This window comes from Jaculus jaculus, chromosome 8, assembly GCF_020740685.1.
Source record: "Jaculus jaculus isolate mJacJac1 chromosome 8, mJacJac1.mat.Y.cur, whole genome shotgun sequence".
Classification (NCBI taxonomy): Eukaryota; Metazoa; Chordata; class Mammalia; order Rodentia; family Dipodidae; genus Jaculus; species Jaculus jaculus.
This window is the reverse complement of record NC_059109.1, coordinates 121,264,797-121,285,972: the sequence shown is the minus strand read 5'-3', so window position 1 is coordinate 121,285,972 and position 21,176 is coordinate 121,264,797. Positions and strand designations below refer to the sequence as shown.

The 21,176-nt window shown below is 52.3% G+C and overlaps 1 protein-coding gene across 1 annotated transcript in view; it reads right to left on the bottom strand.

The window, feature by feature from the left end:
* Window positions 1-1,637: 1,637 nt before the first annotated feature.
* Plcg1 (phospholipase C gamma 1) overlaps window positions 1,638-21,176 on the bottom strand; it is a 35,298-nt gene continuing 15,759 nt past the window's right edge. The window contains exons 2-32 of the mRNA XM_004669285.2: window positions 17,207-17,359; window positions 17,004-17,097; window positions 16,797-16,844; window positions 14,834-14,918; window positions 14,656-14,739; window positions 14,395-14,429; window positions 14,148-14,220; window positions 13,952-14,053; window positions 13,657-13,775; window positions 13,488-13,573; window positions 13,290-13,410; window positions 12,303-12,471; window positions 12,047-12,169; window positions 11,867-11,968; window positions 11,592-11,779; window positions 11,085-11,285; window positions 10,887-11,006; window positions 10,628-10,808; window positions 9,904-9,981; window positions 8,857-8,960; window positions 8,558-8,654; window positions 8,088-8,157; window positions 7,374-7,531; window positions 5,740-5,836; window positions 5,382-5,606; window positions 5,156-5,304; window positions 3,335-3,449; window positions 3,060-3,221; window positions 2,870-2,958; window positions 2,580-2,764; window positions 1,638-2,419 (exon numbers count right to left, since the gene is read on the bottom strand). Coding sequence (XP_004669342.2) covers window positions 2,377-2,419; window positions 2,580-2,764; window positions 2,870-2,958; window positions 3,060-3,221; window positions 3,335-3,449; window positions 5,156-5,304; window positions 5,382-5,606; window positions 5,740-5,836; window positions 7,374-7,531; window positions 8,088-8,157; window positions 8,558-8,654; window positions 8,857-8,960; window positions 9,904-9,981; window positions 10,628-10,808; window positions 10,887-11,006; window positions 11,085-11,285; window positions 11,592-11,779; window positions 11,867-11,968; window positions 12,047-12,169; window positions 12,303-12,471; window positions 13,290-13,410; window positions 13,488-13,573; window positions 13,657-13,775; window positions 13,952-14,053; window positions 14,148-14,220; window positions 14,395-14,429; window positions 14,656-14,739; window positions 14,834-14,918; window positions 16,797-16,844; window positions 17,004-17,097; window positions 17,207-17,359 — 3,656 coding nt within the window. The 3' untranslated portion in view covers window positions 1,638-2,376. The remainder of the gene's footprint in view (window positions 2,420-2,579; window positions 2,765-2,869; window positions 2,959-3,059; window positions 3,222-3,334; window positions 3,450-5,155; window positions 5,305-5,381; window positions 5,607-5,739; window positions 5,837-7,373; window positions 7,532-8,087; window positions 8,158-8,557; window positions 8,655-8,856; window positions 8,961-9,903; window positions 9,982-10,627; window positions 10,809-10,886; window positions 11,007-11,084; window positions 11,286-11,591; window positions 11,780-11,866; window positions 11,969-12,046; window positions 12,170-12,302; window positions 12,472-13,289; window positions 13,411-13,487; window positions 13,574-13,656; window positions 13,776-13,951; window positions 14,054-14,147; window positions 14,221-14,394; window positions 14,430-14,655; window positions 14,740-14,833; window positions 14,919-16,796; window positions 16,845-17,003; window positions 17,098-17,206; window positions 17,360-21,176) is intronic.

Genomic DNA, 21,176 nt, shown 5'->3' with positions numbered 1-21,176 from the left:
TGGTTTCTCCTCTGACTCAGGTATTTTAGTTTGCCAGTCTGGTTCTCAACGCTGACCACTCGCCCAGGAAGCTTGTAAATAATACGCACGTGAGGACCCCAGCTATCGGTGTGAGGCCTGCAGATGGTAATGGCAGTGAAAGCAGTGTCGAGGCAAGCCTGCACGCGTGGGGTGAGACAAGCCCCAGATCAGGGTCCCCCTTTGCTAGGGTTAGTTAACAATGACCTGGAGGAATGTGGGGGTGAAACTGGTCTTTTAGATATGCTCAAAATATTAGCTGACTCCCAATAATGGTGACACATGCCTTGAACCCCAGAACTCAGGAAGCTGAGATAGGATTACCAAGCGCTCCAGCCAGCCTGAGCTAAAGTTTGACTCTGCTTAAAAACAACAACAACAAAAAAAAAAAAACATGATGGTGCATGCTTTTAATCTCAGCCTCTTCCCCCAGAAGACCACTTGTTGAGAAAATGGAGGTGGGTATTGATGAAAATTCATGTGCCCAGCACCAAGTCATGGCTGTCACATGCAAATGCTGAGGGCTCTACCCACAGTGCCAACCAAGACCTCTCCCCAATTCTACTAGGCCACATGCTCCCAAGTGGAAGAGCAGGGATGAGACCCCAAGAAATTATCATTACCATCTCCTTGTGGGGTAAGGACTGCCTCATGTCTTTTTCACTGGGACACTGAGGCTCTAGGAAGCCACACACCAGCCAAGACTGGACACTAAGGACTGTGACACCAGCCTGCAGAGCTAGGTCTGCACACGGCACACATTGTCATAATCTTGTATTCTGCCCCAGCACAGACTGCTACAACAGAGCCTCAGGAAAAGACAGGCCTTTCACCATCATGTTGTTGGCGCAGAGGTTTTGGCTGCCAGTTTGAGGGGTAACCAGAGTGTCACCTGGTAGCACACATCTGAATGCTACTTCTTTGAAAACGAGGTTCTTGTGCAGCTGGCATGGGGCCATGGCCACTTCCTGCTCATCACCAAACCAGGGAGCTGAGACACAGGGCTCGCTCCAGGTGGGGTGCACTCTATCCAGCATACCATGATGATGAGGTGGTTAGACAAGGTGACTTTACACTTCTTGATGGACACAAGGAGGCTCTAATCTACTTGAGATATTTGCAGAAACACCACACTCCTTCTGCCAAATTACCTTACTGAGCACCCCCAGGAAGCACACAGTGAAAGGAAGGACACAAGGATGATTTATTTGGCAGTCAGATCTTAAGAGGGCAGCGGAACTCGCAAATGGCCAACCCTGAGCCCAGATGTGGGCAGTGGGTTTGCATGTGCTGAATGCTGGCTGTGCTGAGGCACCATAGCCGCCTACAGGCCTGGACCCCAGCCTGTCCTCAGAGGTGGGGCTGTCTTTCCATCTCCTTTCCAGCTACAGAGGCTGCACAGACCCAGCAGCTTCACTGGGCACCTGAGTCCTGACTCTGTTTACCCCCGAGGCAGGCAACTCCTTGCCCTTTTAAGAGAGCACATGGAGTCTTCCTTGCCTTAAAAACAAGAACTCATCAGGATGGCTTGGCTGTTTCCTCTCTCCCCGCCCCTCCTCCCTCAATAGTGCCTTACAACCCCAACACTGAGCCTCCCCACCCCCCCACCCCCCCGCCAACACAGCCTCCCCACCCCGAGCTGCCGCTCTCCGAGGCTCTGTGCTGAGGTTTCCTTCTGAGGATGAGGACCAGAAGGAGTGAATAACTTAGTTACGATACCACTAAGAAAAATAATACTGCTATTTTCATCATGATCCCCTGTATCTTTCAGGCTGGGTAGTGTCCCCAGCCTTGGGCAATGTGCCCTTGTGCTGTGTCTTCCTCCTTGGGCAGGGCAGATCCTTCTCCATACAGTCCCTGCTTTCTTCTATCCTGACTCCAGGGCCAAACTGCAGGGGCGCCTACCTTCTCACCCTGCTACAGGACAATGTAAACTTTGTTTCCTGGGCCAGCAAGGCTCCTCCTCCTCCTCTACTCTCAGCAATGTCAGTGGCTCCTTTGAAGCCTCCTGTACCACCGGCTGGCTGAGGCAGCCTCTCTCTCCAAGGGGCTCTAGACCCAGTCCTGGCCCCACAAGATGGAAGGACCCATCTCCAAAGTCAGGGCCAGATGTGTGTGCTTAATGCGAGACACAGTACAGTTTTCTGCCTTCACCCACAGCTGGGCATGGAGGGCCAAAACAATACATCTCATTAATGGCTTGGTTTTGTCTAGCATTCACTGCTGGAATCCAGGCTCCAGGCTGCAAGCGAGACAAAGAAGACTGCCACAGCGGGCCGCTCCCAGGGAACCCACTTCATGGCCTTCCTTCCACAAGGCGGGCAGCACCTGCTGCTTTCCCAACAAGCTGGGGCTTGACTAGAGGCGGTTGTCTCCATTGACTCGAGTCCTTCTTGGGGCCCTGGACAGAAGGGAAGTGTCCTTATTGGCCTTGTCAGCAGATGGAGCAGCCCAAAGCCACACAATTACAGCTTGTCTGCACAGGAAAAAGGCACCAGAGAAGCAGACCTAACCATACACAGCTCATCTTCTGGGCTCCAGCACCCCTCCACTTCCCTCACCTTCGTTCCCGAGCGTCAAAATGGTCCGTGAGATGCTCCTGGGAAATGCGGAAGTCCTCAAATGGCTGCTGGTAGCGGGCTTCAAAGGACCCTTCCCGGGCTCGGCCATGAAACAGCTGGCTGGAGGCATCCGAGGCCCGTTCCCGCAGGGATGTGCCACTGAAGGGACTGAGGTCACCATTCTCCTGGTCAACAAGGGCAAGCACACAATGATCAAGGCTGCTCTGCACCCCAGGAGGTCCTATACAGCTGACCGTCCACTGGAGGTCAGCCTACCGTGCTGCAGTTACCTTGGCAGGGAAAACGTCAATCTTGATGAGCAGAGAGGCCAACTCCAGGTCTTCACTGTAGTTGTTCTTCAAGGGCACTGCTCTGTACCCTGGAGGAAGGCTTGGCTCAGTGCAGGTGGGTGCCAAGCAAGAAGCCCCATCCCACCCTGCTTGTAAGACCACTGGGACATGTGCCAGGAAGGAGCCTCACCTGTCTTCAGTCCTTTCACTGGGAATGTAGCCTGAGCTAAGAAGTTCTGGTCACTAAACATATCTTCCTCATATACCACAAAGCGAAGGAAGGCAAATTCCGGGTTACTGATCTGGAAGTGGAAGGGCTTGGCCGGCCACACAGGGTTCAGTCCATTGTCCACTGTGAAAAGGACAAAAGGCTCAAACCACACTAAGGGGATGGGTGAGAGGGTGGGGAGAGGGCATCAGCACCTCCAAGAAATCGAGGGTGGTAACTGGGGAAGGCTGGCTTACCTACAAACTCTGTCTTTTGCTTGGTGCTATCATATTCTGCCCCAGCCACTTCAATCTCCACAAAAGGACACACAATACCTCGGCCATTTTTTGGCAGATGTCGGGCCCCTAGAACCTGTGAGGCAAGCAATGGGAAAAACTGTCTTGTCTTTCTGTTTCCTAACATCATCAGGGACAGGACTTAGGGAGTAAACGTGTCATGGAGGAAGTGCGCCCTCTGCTGGGCCCCATGGATGCTGCCCATCAGGCCCCTTGCAGCATCAGCTGAGTACAAGCTGCTACCCTTGTACACATTTGTATAAATGTAAGCTTTGCTAGCTGGTACACTGATGACCTCACAGTGAATACCAACAACTCCACTGAGGAGGGCCCTAAGCAGAATGGGGGCTGGGGAGAGAGTATAAACCTATGGGAATACGACCAATATGTAATTTGTTCATAAGATAAAGTTCTCAATTAATGGGCTGGAGAGATGCTTCGCCATTTAGACTCTTGCCTGCAAAGCCTAAGGACCCAGGTTCAATTCCCCAGCACCACTGTAAGCCAGATGCACAAGGTGGCACATACATCTGGAGTTCATTTGCAATGGCAGAGGCCCTGGTGCACTCATTCTTTCTCTCTGCCTCCTTCTCTCTCTAATAAATAAGTTCTCAATTAAAAAAAGATGTTAAGCTTTAGCCAAAATTTTTGTGTCAGTTTTTATGCTTCATGTTAAATTCATGTCTTTTTCAACATGAACTATTTTATCTTTTTTTAAATTTTTACTTATTTATTGGAGATAAGAGAGAGGAAGAGGCACATGTATGTAGACAGAATGAGCACACCAGGGCCTCTAGCCACTGCAAATGAACTCCAGATGCATGTGCTACATGGTGCATCTGGCTTATGAGAGTCCTGAGGAATTGAACGTAGGTCCTTTGGCTTCCCAGGCAAGCACCTTAAGAGCTAAGCCATCTCTCCAACCCAACATGAACTATTCTAAATTACTTCTACTCAAGGGGAAATATCTGTGACTTTAGAACTCCAGATGGCCCAGGCCTCAATCCTTCAAGACTGTTGAGGCAAAACCTGCTGACTCCTACAACACCAGGCTGACCCCTGTCATGTAGTGGGAGCTCATGGACCAATCAAAATGAGGAGCTCCCATGGCCTGGGAGGTAGAGGCGGATGGTAAACGCTCCAGCAGGCTGCTTTTCCTGCTTCTGTGGCCAGGTGTCTGGCTCACCATCGCCTTTTCCTGCCTGTTCTCTTGACACTCTGACCAGCTTTTTCCTGCCAGGCGGTGGCTTCCCACAGGTTGCCAGGAAATGGCCATGATCAGCCCAGCTGCCTATGAGAGCCCAACGCCAATAGTGGCTTTCTACCTCAGGGTAGCTATGTCCTCCTCAAGCTCAAAAACAGTTCAGGGGGGCTGGAGAGATGGCTTAGTGGTTAAGGCACTTGCCTGTGAAGCCTAACAACCCAGGTTTGATTCTCCAGGTCCCACATAAGCCAGATGCACATGGTGGCATATGCATCTGGAGTTCATTTGCAGTGGCTAAAGGCCCCCGGAGCACCCATTCTCTCTCTCTCCCACCCCTCTCTGTCTCAAATAAATAAATATTTTAAAAAAAAACAGTTCAGGTCCAGTTCCTATCCCTAACACAAGACAGAAAAAAGTTGTTTCCCTCTGTTCTGTGCCCTCCCCCAATTGTGCTGACCAGCCCCCCCACCTTTGACTCTTAAAAGTATTCCACACTATTGCTGGCAAGTTCAGCACTCCTCAGCCAATTGGAGTGAGCCCCTTTCCCACCCTGAAGACCACACGTGAGCACCACCCACCTCAATGCAGATGACACAGGGCTCCAGCCCTCGGAGACTGCTCTTGTCAAAGGGGTCGAAAGCTTCGTCTCTCATGGCACTTGGCTGCAGCACATAGCCACAGTGCCCGCCTGCCATGAAGAGGGCCTGGTTCATCTGCATAGGCTTGTCTGGAAGAGTAGGGTAACACTGTGCTCCAGCTCAACTGTCCCAGATGCCTCTCCCCACCCACAGGGGACCTTCTCACCTGGGGTCTGGAAGTTGAGAGCCACAAGCTGACTGCCACAGATCCACATAGGCAGAGGGTCATAATTGGAGGAGTCCAGCCGCTGGCCCTTGGGATAGATGCGGGAGAGCTGCAGCCGATTGTACTGGAGGAACTTCTTGCCTTTGGCCTTGTTCACGTACTTCTCTGCTTTGGTTTCCGGGAAAGACGACATGTCCCGGTAACAGGCACGTTCTGTGCCAATCTCTGAGCCAAACAGAGAGACCACTTACAACAGGACCTGCCTCAGGTAGTGTGCGTGGGGGTGGGGAGAGGAAGGACACCAAACATTGTCACCAGGCCCCAGGCACATGTACACCCCACCTGGGCCTGGCCTTACTGTCTTCATCGAAGGGAACAGGCCGGCAGTAGACAACAAGCTCAGACAGCTCCAAGGCGATCTTCTTCCTCCGTTCCATCATCTTCCCTTCAGTAAGCTGGCGACACAGACAAGGCCCCATAGCCTCCGGCTAGAGCCCTGTCCAGAAGCAAGCTCCGCCAGCTCTGGGTACACCCCATAGTGCAAGCGCTCTAGGTCCTCTCACCGTGGGCCTTCCAGACCCTAGCACGTACTAAGTGAAAACCCTTGCTCCTCAAGGTCCAACCCAGCAATGTCCTTTTCTGTCCATAAGGACAGACCTGAGTCCCAGCTCTTACGGTGGAACCTTCCCCACCAACATATGTCCCAATGATCTCACAGGGATGCCAAGAATGGCAGTGTCTCCCCAATGATAATTTCTGATCATTCTTTTTTTAAAAAGGGTATTTTATTTATCTGAGAGAAAGAGAGAGAGGCAGGGAATATGGGCGTTAGGGCTTCTAGCCAGTGCAAATGAACTTCAGACACATGTGCCACCTTATGCATCTGGCTTGACGTGGGTACTAGGTCCATTGGCTTTGTAGGCAAATGGCTTTACCACTAAGCCATCTATCCAGCCCTCTGATCATTCTTTATCCAGCATCATCCCTTGACAACAAGGTTACTTCTAATTCCTTGAAGCATTTGGACCTTGACCCTTTCTGGCTAATGTCTAAGATGATCGGAAGTACTTCAGTTTCCCTCATCTCAGCTACCACCCACTCACAGGCACCCCATTCCACTGTCCTCACTTTTCCTCTCTAGCAGCTTTGCTGTTCACTCCTTCCTTTCCAGCCTAGAGCCAGGATCCAGCTCTTCAGCCACCGGGTCTTTCAGCACCTTGTCCTCCCTCCCAGGGCACTCCTGACAAACTCCTCAGCACCCCAACCTCCTTCCCTTGGCTCACTGGTGTCTGTTCTCCGAAGCAGTTAGAGGTCTGCCCACCCAGTGCACTGGGAACAGCTTCCAAGCACAAGTTCCCATACTCTTGCAAGTGCTCTACCCCTGGGCTCACTGGAAGGAGTCTCCCTCCTCCTTCCAACCAAGTGTGGGCTCCCCAAGTACTCCCCAAACCCCAGCATCCATCTTGTCCTCATGGTTAGCCATCCCAAATGCTATGCTGTGCCTCAACGGGATCAGTAGAACTCCTGCTGCTTGTGCTACAGCCAAGGGCATTTGCAGACTCTTTCCTACTGGGCCTCTGCAGCCCTCCCTCAATACAGCAGAGCTCCACTGTCTCCAAGTGGCTCCTGCCTTTCAGCCTGCCACACTGCTCTGTCCCAGGTCCACACGCTCTCATGGAAGCCCTCAGTCCTCCTAATAAGCCTCTGAGCACCAGTCCTGCTGTTGGTCAGGGCTTCTCTTGGCCCTCGCCTCCATCCCAACTGCTCCCTATGCAAACTCAGAAATGATCCCTAGACCACAAGCTCCACACCTAAGCACACCACACTGCTGTCTTCTGAGTTGCTTCTTCTGGGGCCCTACGTAAGGCCAGACTATAGCATGTGCAGCAGACGGCACTGCCCTCGCCTTAGCATCTGGCCTGAGAGCTGGATCTCTGGCTAACAAGCCACACAACCCCCAGCAGCATGTTCCAAGCTACGGCAGGTGCTCACCCTAGCATCTGCGGTCTGGGCTGCTTCACGGATCTTTTTCACCCAGTCCTGCAGCTCCTCCTGTGAGTCAGCTGCAACATCCAAGGACCAGTGAGCCACTGACGCCATGCTAATGGAGAAGACGAAGAGGCGGTTGTTCTTGCCCTCTGGACGAATGGCTGGGGGGTAAAGAAGACAAGAACGGAGAACAGGTATTTTTGTCCTATTTCATACTCCTTTGACTCAAAGGAATTCTCTCTCATCCCATTTCCTACTGGTCGGTCACACCTCATGAGCAGGCAGAACTAGTATATAGGTCCATTTTATAAAGGAGGTGTTGAGGCCCAGATCATGCCAGTCATGGAGGAAACAGGGTTCCAACCCAGCTGTGTATGACTCCTGCTTCTTCTTTGGGGCCAATCTCTTTAAACTCTGCTCTGTCCCATCTCCAAACTTGACACACTCCTGTGATCTAAACAGTTAGGACAGTGGATGTCAGCCTACCCTCACTAACTTTGCTCTCTGCAGTTAGGACTCCAGTGCATGGCACAGGGCAAGCACGCAGGTATCAAAGCTGAGGGTGACAACGGGAGCCTGGGGCATACAGAGTGTGGGAGAAGCTTGAAATGAGTGAACTACTTTGGGAGTTCTGCTACTGGCATCAACGCCAGGAACAGAAGGCACTACAAGAGCACCTGACCCTCAGGAGAGCTGCAAGACAATGGCAGGGCTCACCAATTTGACAGGCTGGTACATCCAAGACCCCTCGCAGCAAGTCCCCCAGGGGGCTGTTCTCATCCAAGTGCTGTGGGAAGCAAAGCCCACAAGATGTCAGAATGGCTGCCACATATGCATGAGCAAGGCCAAATTCTGTGTGTGACAAGACACCTTCACCTTGGGGGTGGATTAACGACTAGCCAAGTGTGGCACAAGTAGTGATGGCAGGCATTTCTGGGCACAGGTGTTGGTGCTGTCCTGTGGGAGGACCCAGGACAAGTTGGAAGTGGAGAGGTAGGGTTTCTGCCAGAAAGCACCCCACCAAGACTGCTCCCAGGAGTTACTGGGAGCATGCAGGCTGTGTTACCAACATGCATGTGACAGGGGTTTGTGCATACCCAGGCAGATCTAGACTGGTTATGACAGGTGTATGCTAAAGAGATCCTGGGGACAGGGAAACCAGAGCCATCATGTGGCTCTGGACGCACCTCCCTCTCCGGTTCCAGGGTTGCTGGGTTGATCATCTCTTCCACGTAGTTTGATGGAAACCACAACTGCTTCTTTCCACCATAGTCTCCTCGCCACCTGTGGAAACCACAGGATATGTATGACCCCAGCAACCACCCTGAACTCCCATCAGAGTATCCTCTGTTGGAGTCCCTACACCTTAGGCAGATATACTGCTAATACACATGTGAGACAGACACTCCACAAAGCATGTTGTCAAACCCCTCTTGGTGCCAGCTCCACAGGGTCCCTTGATTCTGTCCCACCATACCAGACTCACCAGCCCCCATCTTGTTTCTCCACATTCTGGATGATGGCACTCTTGGTGAAGGTCAGTTCGTCCTCTCTCTGGGCTTTGTAGTCAAAGAGGGCTTTGACTGCACACTGCAGAGGTGAGACATGTGGGTTAAGGCAGACAGGCCCTGCCTATCACTAGACGCGGAGCAGCGCATGTACACATGTGTGCCTGGGATCCTTAGCCTGGGCTCAGACAGTGCTACTGCTGGCAAGCAACTCTAAGCACAGCTCTCAGGAAAACAGAATGGGAAGAGGAAGGGCTCTGCCAGGCAAGTTCCTGGCCATTCAGGTGAAACCTTGGGAACTCAGCCCTGGGCCTGCTCCTAGGAGTCAGAGCTGGTGGGCCAGGAAGGGAATGTCTACAGTGGTCCTGTATAGCTTCCCAGGACCCTGCAGTCTATGGGCATGGCTGGACTCTCACTTATATCTGATTGACACCTCGACTGAAAGGAAGTGATGGACTGGGCAATCTCTTATATTTGAAAAACTGGTGGGCTGGAGAGATGGCTTAGTGGTTTAGGTGCTTGCCTGAGAAGCCTAAGGACCCATGTTTAACTCTCCAGATGATACAAGCATGCAAGGTCGCCATGTGCACAAGGTGGTGCATTCGTCTGGAGTTTGACTGCAGTGGCTGGAGGCCCTGGAACACCAATTCTCCCTCCCACCCCATAAAAAGGGCAAAAATAGGAAGGTTATCTGACAGACCTCTATGACGAAGGGAATGACTGGTCAATGTACTTTCTAGCTCTTGCCCTGCTCTATCCATGGCAGAAGTGGGGTCACTCCAGAGAATTCTCAGAAGGGGTTAGTGTTGACCCATGGTACAGAGGCTATGGAGTGGGTTGGCCCTTGGAGAGCTGCAGTCATTTTGTCAGTCACACATCTTTCACAAGGTTTGCCTAAGCAAGCCTCAACCACCACTCTCCACACAGACCACAAATAGGCCCAGGACAGAAAGAAAAGCTCTCAGCAACTGAGGCTCCCCTTTCCTCTCTGCGCCAGGCTTCCTGTGCCAAGAGCAGATCTGTACCTTGAAAGTTGGCATAGGGTTTGCCTCCACATAGAAGCCAGGGTTGCGACCCTCATACAGTGCGCCATAGTCAGGCTCCTGGGAAACAGGACACATTGAAATCTGTTAATACCCTGGTGCAGAGAAGAACAGCCGCCGCCCAGGGGAGCAGCCTGAAGTGTATGGCCTCCCCCTCTCCTTTTTGTCTGTTCTCACCCAAGGCCCACCATATGGTTTCTAAAATCTCTTGGCTCCCCAAAGCCCAAATGCTGAATGTTCCTGAGCTGCCTGGAGCTGGGCCCCACAAACACTACATATGACCATGTTTTTGTTCAGTGGCTGAACCTCAAGTCATGAGGAGCCAACACACCCCTCATACTTCCTTTCCCACAATCTAAGCCCTAGGCCCCAGAGGACAGTGGGACTCTCCCCAGCTACCACATCATTGATGACAACTCTTTCAATGACAGCACTGGTCCAGGGCCCTCCTCAATCCCTGGGCTACCAGACCTGTCTTCTTCCCTCCCCAGTCTCCCCCACAGGCCTGAGGCATCTGTAGGTTGCACTCTGTGCCTCACTCTTCTTGCTGAAAACACCCCAGGCAAAGCCTGTTTCTGGTGTGTGTGCCTCTCCTTGCTGAGCTACTGGACCTTCTTGCCTCCCCATCCCCTCCCCTTACAAATTTCTGAGCTTGTTAGATTCTAAGTGTCTTCTGACTGCCCTGCTGTGCCCCCATGGCCCTCACAGCTGTGCCAATCTTCTCCAGGGCCTCCTCATTGATGGGGTAACGAAGCTTCATCTTGCGATACAGCGGGTGCTTCTCATAGTAGCTGATGAGGTCGACGAGGCTGTCAAACTCGGAGTTCCCCAGCATCACGGTCTGGCCCTCCTGCTGGACTCGACAGTGCTTGATCTTCCCCTCCGCCCTGCAGAACAAGACAGTCAACAGGGCTAAGGTGACCCAGACCCAGATGAAGGCCTACAGCCCCTCTAGCAATCCTCACCGGAAGGAGATGGCATAGGAGTTGGGCTCATTCCTTTTCCGCACCAGGAAGGCCCCATCGCGGGGTACGCGCATCAGCATGTGCTCAGCCTGTGCTCTGGTCAGGCTTGCATGGTACCACCTGAAGACAGACAGTCAGGTCTTGGCCAGTATTGCCTAGATCCCTGGTGCCTGCTACCTTCCCCGTTCCCTTCCTTACTCTTTGCTCTCGTGGGCATTAGTCTGTGGGACAGGCTCTGACAGGCGCATCTCAAACTCGTTGCAGCGCAGGGGCACCTGCTGATAGTGTGTGATGAGGTCATAGAGGGAGTCAAAAACAAGGTTGTCTGTCAAGAAGAATTTGGGAGTCCCAGCGTCCTGCCGGGAGTGGATACGGCAGTGCTGGACTTTCCCATTCCGCCTGAGGGGAAGACAGAGGGCAGGAGAGGAATGAGAAATGAATGAGCCATGGCTCTAGAGACCAAGTTCCACCCCCAAGCAAGGCATCAAGTTCCTAAGGAGCTTGGGTAGTGTGGGCAGCCCTTGGAAGGCCTTCATAGAGACCAAAAATGCACATGTGAGTATACACATTTCATGTGTGGAGAAGAAATTGTTTTCCATGGAAAAGTCTGGAACCAAACAGCTGTTAACTGTGATTATCTCTGGTGACACCAAGTCTAAGTACACTCATGAAGTGAACACATGCACTATGCTGGGTGTGGGTTACCAGAAAGACAGCGTGTAGTCGCCCACGAAGGTCTCACTTTCTCGCACTAGGAAGGAGCCATCAGGAGCCCCGGTCTCGATGCAGTACTCTGTGAGCAGACGCTCAGCGATGTGCCGCCCATCCCGCCCAGCCCCGAGTTTCCCGTGGAACCACTTCTCGTTGGAGTGCAGCTCTGTGCTGCTGCTAGCCTGTGACAGGAAGGCAAGAGAGCAAAGGCACTCAGTGCTCAGCCCAGCTCTGACCTGGCCTGAGCCCCAGCCCTGACCCAACTCCACCTCCTTGGGCTCCTCTTCATCTTCATTGCCCTGGTCACTGCTGGTCTCCTCAGAGTAGTAGATCTTGCTGCTGGTCAGAACGAAGTAGTGGGGATACCATTCCTGGAACAGATAAAAGGCAGATCTGTGACCAGAGCCCCTCCTCGTGTCCCACCAGGCTCACACCAGCCCAAGCCTCACATGGTTCACAGGGTCTTCCAGGTAAAGAATGCCATTCTTGATGGAGTTGCTGATGTCGTTCTCAGAGTACATCACAGAAGTGGGCACCTCCTCATAGGCACTGCCCTCAGCCAGCTTCTTGTGCTGTGGGGGAAGGCCAGGTATAGTGAAGCCTGCTCCAGCTCTACGTCGTCATCCAAGACTACGTCAAAAGCAGGAGCCCTGACCTGGGAAAGGCACTGGGAAGCACAGGCTCCTCCCACTAACTTTATCACACCTTGATTAGGATCTTCCTTTTGAGCTGGTTGGGTGAGGGGAGTCCATCAGCAGCAATGTCCACAGGCTTGGTGAGGAGTGTGTCCCCAAGCACCTTTTTGAAGTACTGGGCCATATTCCTTTGCTGGGCAATACTACAGTGGTCCTCAATGGACAGAATGACAGGATACCTGAAGGGGCAAGGAGGACAATGATACAGAACTATAGTTAGGCAGGTTAAGGCACAGTCCAAACAGCTCCTCAGAGTGAGATAGTGAGAGCCAAGGGTTTAGACACAGGACCTCTCCCAGAGAGCAGGGAGCCACTGGTAGGGTGAAGGGACTCCTCAGGAGGCAACTATATGCAATGGGAACCAAGGACTGGAAGTTGACTGGAAGGAGCATCAGATTGGCTCAGTTATGGAGCTGTCTAGCAGTGCGAGAGGTGACACCAAACAGGTCGGGAAGCAGCCTTCAAATGAGTATTTTTTTAGTGAGTTCAAAGACTGAAGACTAAGTTCACTGGTGGATAGGAACTAAAGAATGGCTCAGAGGTAACCCAGATGAGTTTCTGGGCTGTGAAGGGAAAGGAGCTAGCAAGACACTGACCTAAAGAGACTATGGTTTTAAAAGTGTTTCTTGAGCTGGGCGTGGTGTCACACACCTTTAATCCCAGCACTCGAGAGGCAGATAGGAGGATCGCCATGAGTTTAAGGCCATCCTGAGACTACATAGTGAATTCCATGTCAGCCCGGGATACAGTGAGACGCTATCTCGAAAACCAAAAACAAACAAACAAACAAAAAACAAAGTTTCTTAAAGCTGAGATGAACTTGACTATACCCCATAGACTGAAGAGGAAGACCCAAGAAGGTGAGCAACATTCTGAAATGAAAAGTAGTAACTTAGGAAATTGTTTTGAGTAAGAAGCAGAAGAGGAAGGGAGGAGTGGGGACAAGCATGAGGGTCCTAGGAAAGAGAAGATGCTTGTATCCTCCTTTTCTACTCACTCCGAGGCCACAAAAGCATGCTCCTTGATGGTGTGCAGGACATCTGAGAACTTGATCTTGGTGGTGAGGGTATGCCCATGATAAATGACTGGCATCCCATCTGGTCCATCCCAGCAGTCCACTGGGGATAATATAATATCATCATGGTCAGGAGGCAGGCCTCCCACCTTCCCTCCCCAGGCCCTGGCCCCCACGCACACTCAATGCAGCGGCAGCCCATTCTCAGGCAGCGGGCATAGGCTTCCAGGGAGGATTCGCTGGAGAACTGGTCCCCCGTCAGGTATCTGAAAAGGGAAAGGAGGTGTGCTCCAATGGGTCCTCTTTCTGTCCCAGAAGGGGCTGGGTGGGCTGAGGGAGCCACACTCACGTGTTGTGAGAGGAGGAAATCCAGTAGTGGGAAAGAGGGTTATTCATGGTGTCTGGGCACACAGCATCCAGCTGGGAGTTCCACACACTATTCTCTTTGGAGAACAGGAAGGTGACAAACTGTTCAGGCACAAATGTGGAAGGGCAGGAAAGTGAGTCTGACTGCCACCCAAGATGGAAGTCGGAGCCTTCCAGGGGAGGTGGACAGTAGGCAGGAACAAAAACAACTGGGACTCAGGTGGGCCTCCTTATTCCATCCATTTTTCTGACAGAAAGGTGTGAAAAGCAGGTCTTACCTCATCCAGGAAGAAGTATGGCTCCTCAATCTCTCTTAAGGGGTCCCGGAGGAAACTGAGCATGAATTCCTGCACCTGGAGCCGGTCAACAGCCCAAAGCTCCTGCTGGGAGGGGAGAGGATCATGGGAAAGGCCTGCAGTGATGAGTTTGCACTTTAGTCTTAACCCTGGCCCAGCTTCCTCAGCCCAGCCTCACCCCCTGGTACTCAAGGAGAAACTGCTGGAACTCAGGAAGAGACACTCGGCAGAGCTCCGGCCGCTCCCCAGTCCTGCAGAGAGAGAGAAAATGAAGGTCTGGCAGCCAGTGGCCTGTCACAAGGCAGAACCCAACTCCCAGGTAGTGAAGTTGCCCAGAATGGCCACCCAGCTCACCCTCCCAATGCTTCCCACCTGGATTAGAAATCTCCCAGGGGAGAACCCCAACTCCCTAACCCAAACCAAACCTCAAAGTGCTGGCTTCCAAGAAGGGAAGGTCCATCTGCAGGAAACAGAACCTGGTCAGGGTGAGAGCCTCGAAGGCCATGCAGGAAAGGGGCTCTCGGGAAGAGAGGCTGGGACAGCAGATGGGGGGAGGCCTCAGGAGGACGATTAGAGAAATGGCACCCAAAAGTCCCCAAGCAGGGCAACGAGGCAGAGGCAAGCAAGGCTGGGGAGGGAGTGGAAGAGCCCAGGCAAAGGCAGGGAAGAGCAGGTGGCTCATGCACCGTCTTCTGGGCGCTGTACATGAGGCTGCGGTACAGTTGGGCGAACTGCCCATAGGTGATGTCCCCGCTGCGCTGCTCCACGTCCTACAAGTACAGAGCAGGACTGCCAGTCAGCTCCCAGTCAAGGGGCTCCTGGCCTCTCCTGCCCTGGCAACCAACAGCTGCAAGAAGCCCTTACCGTCAGCCTCTCTCGGAGAAAGCGCATGTTTGGGACCCTGTAGTTCACCTGTGACAGCATGTTCTTCAGGTCCTTGGCTGATATGCTGAGAAGAAAGGTACATCTCTCTGACCTGTCAGCTCAGCCCACCTGAGTGTACACAGGTAATCAACTTGACTCGGGGAGCCTGAGGTCCTAAGGGCAAGTTTGGATCAGAATCCATGGCATGACCATGTAAGCCCCTTCCTTTTTCTGGGCCTGTTTCAGTCTGAATAAGGAAAAGGACGCTGTGGCAAGAAGTGAGTGCCTTCCGTAGCCCAGGACCCCTCTCAGGACAGAGGGCAGCGCTCACTCACAGCCACGGTGCCTCGGCATTGGGTTGCCCTAGGATGTCTTGGAAGCCACAGTCCCTAGGCTCATGAGTAACAGAGTACAAGGTGCAGGGAGGGGAGGGAGGCATCTCAGCCACGTACAACCACTGCTGCCTGGGCACACACGCCTGACGCTGAACAGAGAGCTGGCTCCAGGCAAGGAACTCAGTCAGATGGCACACCCCCTACCCTCCAGGGTTGTCATGCTTCAGGCATGGGGCTAGGACATGGACCTGGTACAGGACAGACAAGATGAAGAAAGGAAGGGTATCTCCTTTGGCAGAGTATCTGACATGGAGCACCAGAATTTCCTGAGGGGACTCAGCTCTTCACCAATGGTCAACTGCCTTAGTGTGAGTGCCTGCTCTGCACAGGCTCCGGGTCACTTGACACTTAGCTACCCAGGGGGAAGACAGAAGCCTCTGCCCACCACCCTGTCCCATCAACATGTAAACATGCTATTACACTGTCTTGCTCTGCTTAGCTCTCCAGCTGCCGCCCCTTCTCTCTCCATGGCTACACTCCTGGAAAGTCATTTGTACAATACTCCTTTTATGTCCCCTAGCTGCTCAGTACTGGGCTGAAGATGCGATTTCCATCATGTCATACGTATGTGAAGGTCAGTTTGTAGTCGTCACCGATCCCGCCCAGCCCCTTATAGGAGGTCTGAGTCACCTCTGGGCCTCCTCACTTTCCTTGCATTCCTGGGCCCCTGGGTGACCTCATCCATTCCTCAGGCTTTCACTATCACCTACATATTCCTATATTACTGTCTCCAGCCCTAATGCCTCCTTTGACCACATCCTACCCACCTTCTGACTACACACTTCCACCTGGATATCAAATATGCACTGTAAAATGTATGCCCACACTGCACCCCTGAGCTCCCCACGGTGTGCTATTCCCACAGTACTGTCTCCATTAATGGCAACTCTGTTTTCTGGTTGTGGAATCCAAAATGACAACTGATCCTTGACTCATCTCTTTTATACACCCCAAAACCAATGTGCTAGGAAAATTCTTTTTGGCTCTGTCTTCAAAACACAATACACAGCCAAAATCCAGCTACTTCCTACCATTATTACTCCAACCAAGCCTTTTCATCTTTCATACGGAGTGGTGAAATAGTTCCTAACAGCCCTGCCCCCACAGAAAAGTCAACATGATCCTGAGCCAACTGTAGGTCGGGGCATGCTGCTCCTCTTCTCTGTTCCTCTCATGACCTCTTGCCCCTTAGAATCATCAGGGGGCCTTAGCACGGTGCAGGACACCACCAACTGGTCCTTGCTCCTGTCTCTTAGCTCCCAGCTGTACTCCAGGCCTGAGAGCACCTCAAGGTGCTCCTTTATACGCTACTTCCACCCTGGCCCTAAAGACAGTCTGCAAGACATGCAGAGCCACATCTGAGGAGAACCCAACAAACTGTCTCTGGCTTCTTTCATCAGCTGGCACTAAGGCAACCAGAAGGCTCTGTCGAAGCTACTTGGGCCAGAACTGCCTGGTGCACTTAGGACAGGTCATTCTTCTGTTCTTCAAGTAGCTGCTCAGGAGCTCATCTATTCTCCTGGGCACCTCTGCCACTACTCTGGTATGAACCACAGCTCAGCACCTACCGATCCTCACGGTTGCGATCCACAGAGTAGAACTGCTTCCGGAGCCACCTGGAGAGAGAGAAGCCTGGTGAGGCCGTTTCTTCACTACAGTGAGGCCTGAGGAGGAGAGAAGCAGGGTCTCTGGGTGCACGGAGGCCTGAAGCCCCTGCCTTTGCTCGCCTGGTCCCAAGGCATCTGGCCAAAACCACATCGGGAGTTGAGTCTTACCTCTCAATCTGCAGGGGTGTGGCCGCCTGCCGTGTATCTTCCATCAGCCAGGTCAAACCCTTGACCCACATGCTCACTTCGTCCTCCGATGTGGCTGTGAGAACAGCAACAGCTCAGCTGAAGACCAGGCCTCTCACAGGGCCAAGGGCTGCTGGGCACTCCCCTTGCCTACACCCTGCCTCCTCAAAGCCCTTGTCTCCCACCTTGCAGGCTCAGGGTCTTCAGGCGGAATTCCATTCCATAGAGGATGACAAAGCAGTGAGACTGGTCTGGCCGGAAAGCAGGGTCCTCTTGGTAGCGGTCAAAGTCCCGTGAGGTCTTCCCTGGGCGTATCTCCTTGATTTCACGAATATCAACTAGGAAGGTAGTGAAGGGTCGAAGTCAGGCTAGGGCTGTCCAGGACACCACCAACAGGAGAGGGGCCTGGCTTCCTCCCTCGCTCTAGTACTACTCAGGAGAAAGAAAGATACCCACTTCACTGGGACAGGGCCAAAACCATTCTCATGCATTGCAGGTGATACTAAGAGAGCTGAGTTGATCTAAAGGGTAGACCTTTTTTGTCTTCTTTTTAAAAAAATGTATTTTTGTTTTTACTTATTTGCTGAGGGAAATAAGACTTTGATGAATGGGTGTGCTTAGGCTCCCTTGCTGTTGCTGCAAATGAACTCCAGGTGCGCGCACCACCACTGAGCCATCCCAGCCTCAAGGGTACACTTTTTCTCAGGGCAGAAAGGGCTGAGAGGGTTATCTGGGGACAGGAAGCTTATGTAGTATTCTTTCCCCATCTTTGTTCCCGTGCAGACTGGATGCTTTGAAGTGAAAAGGAGCTAGATGGACTCTTTAAGGAATAACACAGACCCAAGACTGTTCCATGTGGACCACATTCTGACACAGTATAGACACAGAACCAACGGTAAAGTCCCAGGGGGCACAGGTGAGCAGGTCCAGATGGGTTAGCATCCCAGAGAAGTAGGCTCAGACCCAGAGAACTGGTAAACCTGAAGGGTTCCATACTCCAAAGGCATGTCCATACCAGTTTCATCAAGAGGCCTGGTTCTAAGATCATGGCTGTCCAAGTATAGCATGTATCCTGGGTTCAGCCCATGTATGGTCTGCTGTTAGTTCCTTATCTCAGCTATCAAAAGGTCCTTGACTTCCCCCTTCCCTCTCAGGTCAGGGAAGTACATGGGCCTGAATGGCAAACAACCTGCCATGACCATGAACTTGAGTGAATACCACACGCGGCAACTGAGCTGGTGACTCATTTAACTTGTCCCAGTCCCAGTCTTACCTTCTAAGAGCAAACGGCTGAATGAGTTTCTCTGGGTGTCTGGGTTGTGGAAACCACCACCACAGGCGCTGGGTGAGACTGTCTGGACCAGACCCCCTGCTCTGCTCCGTACGAGCTACTTCACCTCAGCAGAGGGACAGCTATCCTGTCCCTTTGGGAAGGGTGGCAGGCAACCAACAAGAGCAGTGCCAGGATGACGGTGAGCACGGACAGCACAGCAGGCGGCACCGGCCTGTGCGTGCTGCAAGGAGGGACTGCTCCTCCGCCAGCGCACTCAGTGCACAGGCCCCAACACGGCTGCCCCACGGCTACACGTACTCCAGCCCGCCGTGGGCTGGAACCCAGGGCAGGAGGAAACACTCAGTTCTGGGAGGCAGATTCTAGGAGGATCAGGGCCAGCGGAAGAAACTTGGCATGGCCAGCACACGTGACTGTGAGCTTTCCCTCAGTCTGGGAGGGTCTAAAATGCCCTGCCCTAGGCTCTCCACTACCCCATACAGACCGTCTCTGGGCCCACTCTGTCCTCTCAGTGAAGCCTGGTCTCTCCTCCAGGAGGAAGCCCTGGCTTCCTGCTGGGGGTCCTAGTTCACACCTGCCATCCATTCCTCCTTCCTAACTCTGCGGAACCTTCATAAGACATGTTTTGGACTCCTGTGGCTCATCCACTCCCTCCTGAGGCTGTCTACTGCCAATCTAATGAGGACCTGCTCTTCCTATGGCATTTAAGGCCCTTTGGGATAGGGCTTCAAGATTTCCTGAGCTTTTTCCATTCTCTCTTCATCCAAATCAACCTAGAGCTAGAAGAAGAATAGCTATCTCAGGCTAGAGAGATGTCTTAGAGGTTAAGGTGCTTGCCTGTGAAGCCTAAGAGACCAGGTTTTATTCCCCAATATCCATAATAAGCCAGATAACCAAAGTGGCACTTCCATCTGGAGTTCATTTGCAGTGGCTGGAGGAGGCCCTGGCACATCCATTCTCTTTCTTTCAAATAAATAAATTAAACAAAAGAATAGCTGCCCCCATTTCCTCACAGTCCTGACCTGGCTCCATTCTCCCACTCCATGTTCCCCGATGAAAGACCCAATGATAAGCTCCACCCACAGCAATGATTCCCTTGATGCTTCAGGGTGCTTCAAACACGTATGTTTCTCACTGCCCCTAAGAGAGGCAGAGCCCCTCTAGTACGTGCTAAAGGACTAAATGAACAAATAAGATAAAGCAGGCACAGCACAGGGGGTGGGGGAGATCTGGGTCATAAAAACCCAACCTGAGAACATAGTTTCTAAAGATGGAATGAAGAGCTTCCAGCAGGGGAAATGCCCAGATCAGAAACTGCACAGTAACCACACACTCTGCCCTTTCAAAAGAAACCAGAATATTCTTCCGGTGTAAAGCTATCATCCCCCTCCCACATCTTACCTTATACACACATATACACAGAGGGGGGGAGGAGAGAGAGAGAGAGAGAGAGAGAGTGTGTGTGTGTGTGTGTGTGTTAGGCCCTACATAACTCTCAGTTGAGGCATTTCCCTTTGCTGCCAGCACACACCAGAGATAGTCCACAGTGATGTGGTTTCCATTTAGCATGCAGCCCCAGGGCTGGTCCAGTGGCTTCTGTCTGGCTTCATATTACCCCATACCCTCTTGTACACATGACTGTGTGCATATGCACAGAGCCAATGGGCCCTAGGTGAGCTCCAGTCTGAAGTCAAAGTAAGTACTTGCTTGAAGTAGCAACCAGGCAAGTAAGTGAGGCAGGCATCCCAGTCTCCCAAGACCCCCTGGCTAAACTTGATCTCTGGGGGAACAAGGGCAGGGGTACTGAGAAGCACTTGCTGTGCAGGAGCTGGGGGGTAAGAAGAACTCTGAGGACAAGGGCAAACTCTACAACCTCATGTGTGCCACAAGAACAAAGGTGCCTGCAGTGGACATAACACAGCTAGCACGGAGAGTCAGAGCTTCCGCATGCTCACTCCTCCAAGGACCAGCACTGCATGCCAATGGAGAAGGACTACCCGGGTTTCAGGAATGGCCTGGCATTGCCTCTCCAAACAGGACTGTGGTCAACAAGGACAAGATAAGCTTTTTGGGACAGTGAGCAGGACCTAGTCCTTTACAGGTAGTCCCCGCAAACTCATAAGGAAATCAAAGACTTGGTTTTCTTTCTTTTTCTTCTTGAGACAGAGTCTTATGATAATGCAGGCTAGCCTATATTGGCTCTTGCCTCAGCATGCTGGGGTGACAGGTGTGAGCCACCGTGGCCAGCTCTTCTTGAAGGGCTCTGAGTCAACGGAGACCCATCCACACTAGCATTATATGCCAGCTCTGAAGACTAAGAAACTTCTCACAGGCCACACGGTCTGGTACATCAGGCAGAAGACGGGGTCTCTGTTCTTCCCAACTTCCTTCTGCTCCCCCAGAAAGCCATCCATCTGACCCTTAAAGCTGCCAGGCCTAGGAAGAAGAATCATGGGGGTCTTCAATTTCAGCTGTGAGGCTCTGACAGTCCCTCACTCCTTCAGCCTCAACTTTCCCAGAAAAAAAGTTACTGTGAGGGCCTTGCTAGGAACATACTTGTCTGATGCTTTCATAAGGTAGAAGTAGGAGAAATGAATCTAGAAGCATGCCATGGTTCTGCTGGGGGACAAACACAAACATTCATGGAAAAGAACCCAAGAAGCAATTTAACAGCTTAAAGGGCCTCACGTGACGACAGCATTATGTGGGGCAGAGCAGGGCTGGAGGCCTTGCATTTTACCAGCTAAGATACTGCTACTTCCGGAGCTGGGTGTGGTGGCATGTGGGAGGATGAGGTAGGAGGATCACTTTGAGTTTGAGGGAAGCCTGGGCTACAATCAATTCCACGTCAGGCTGGGATAGAG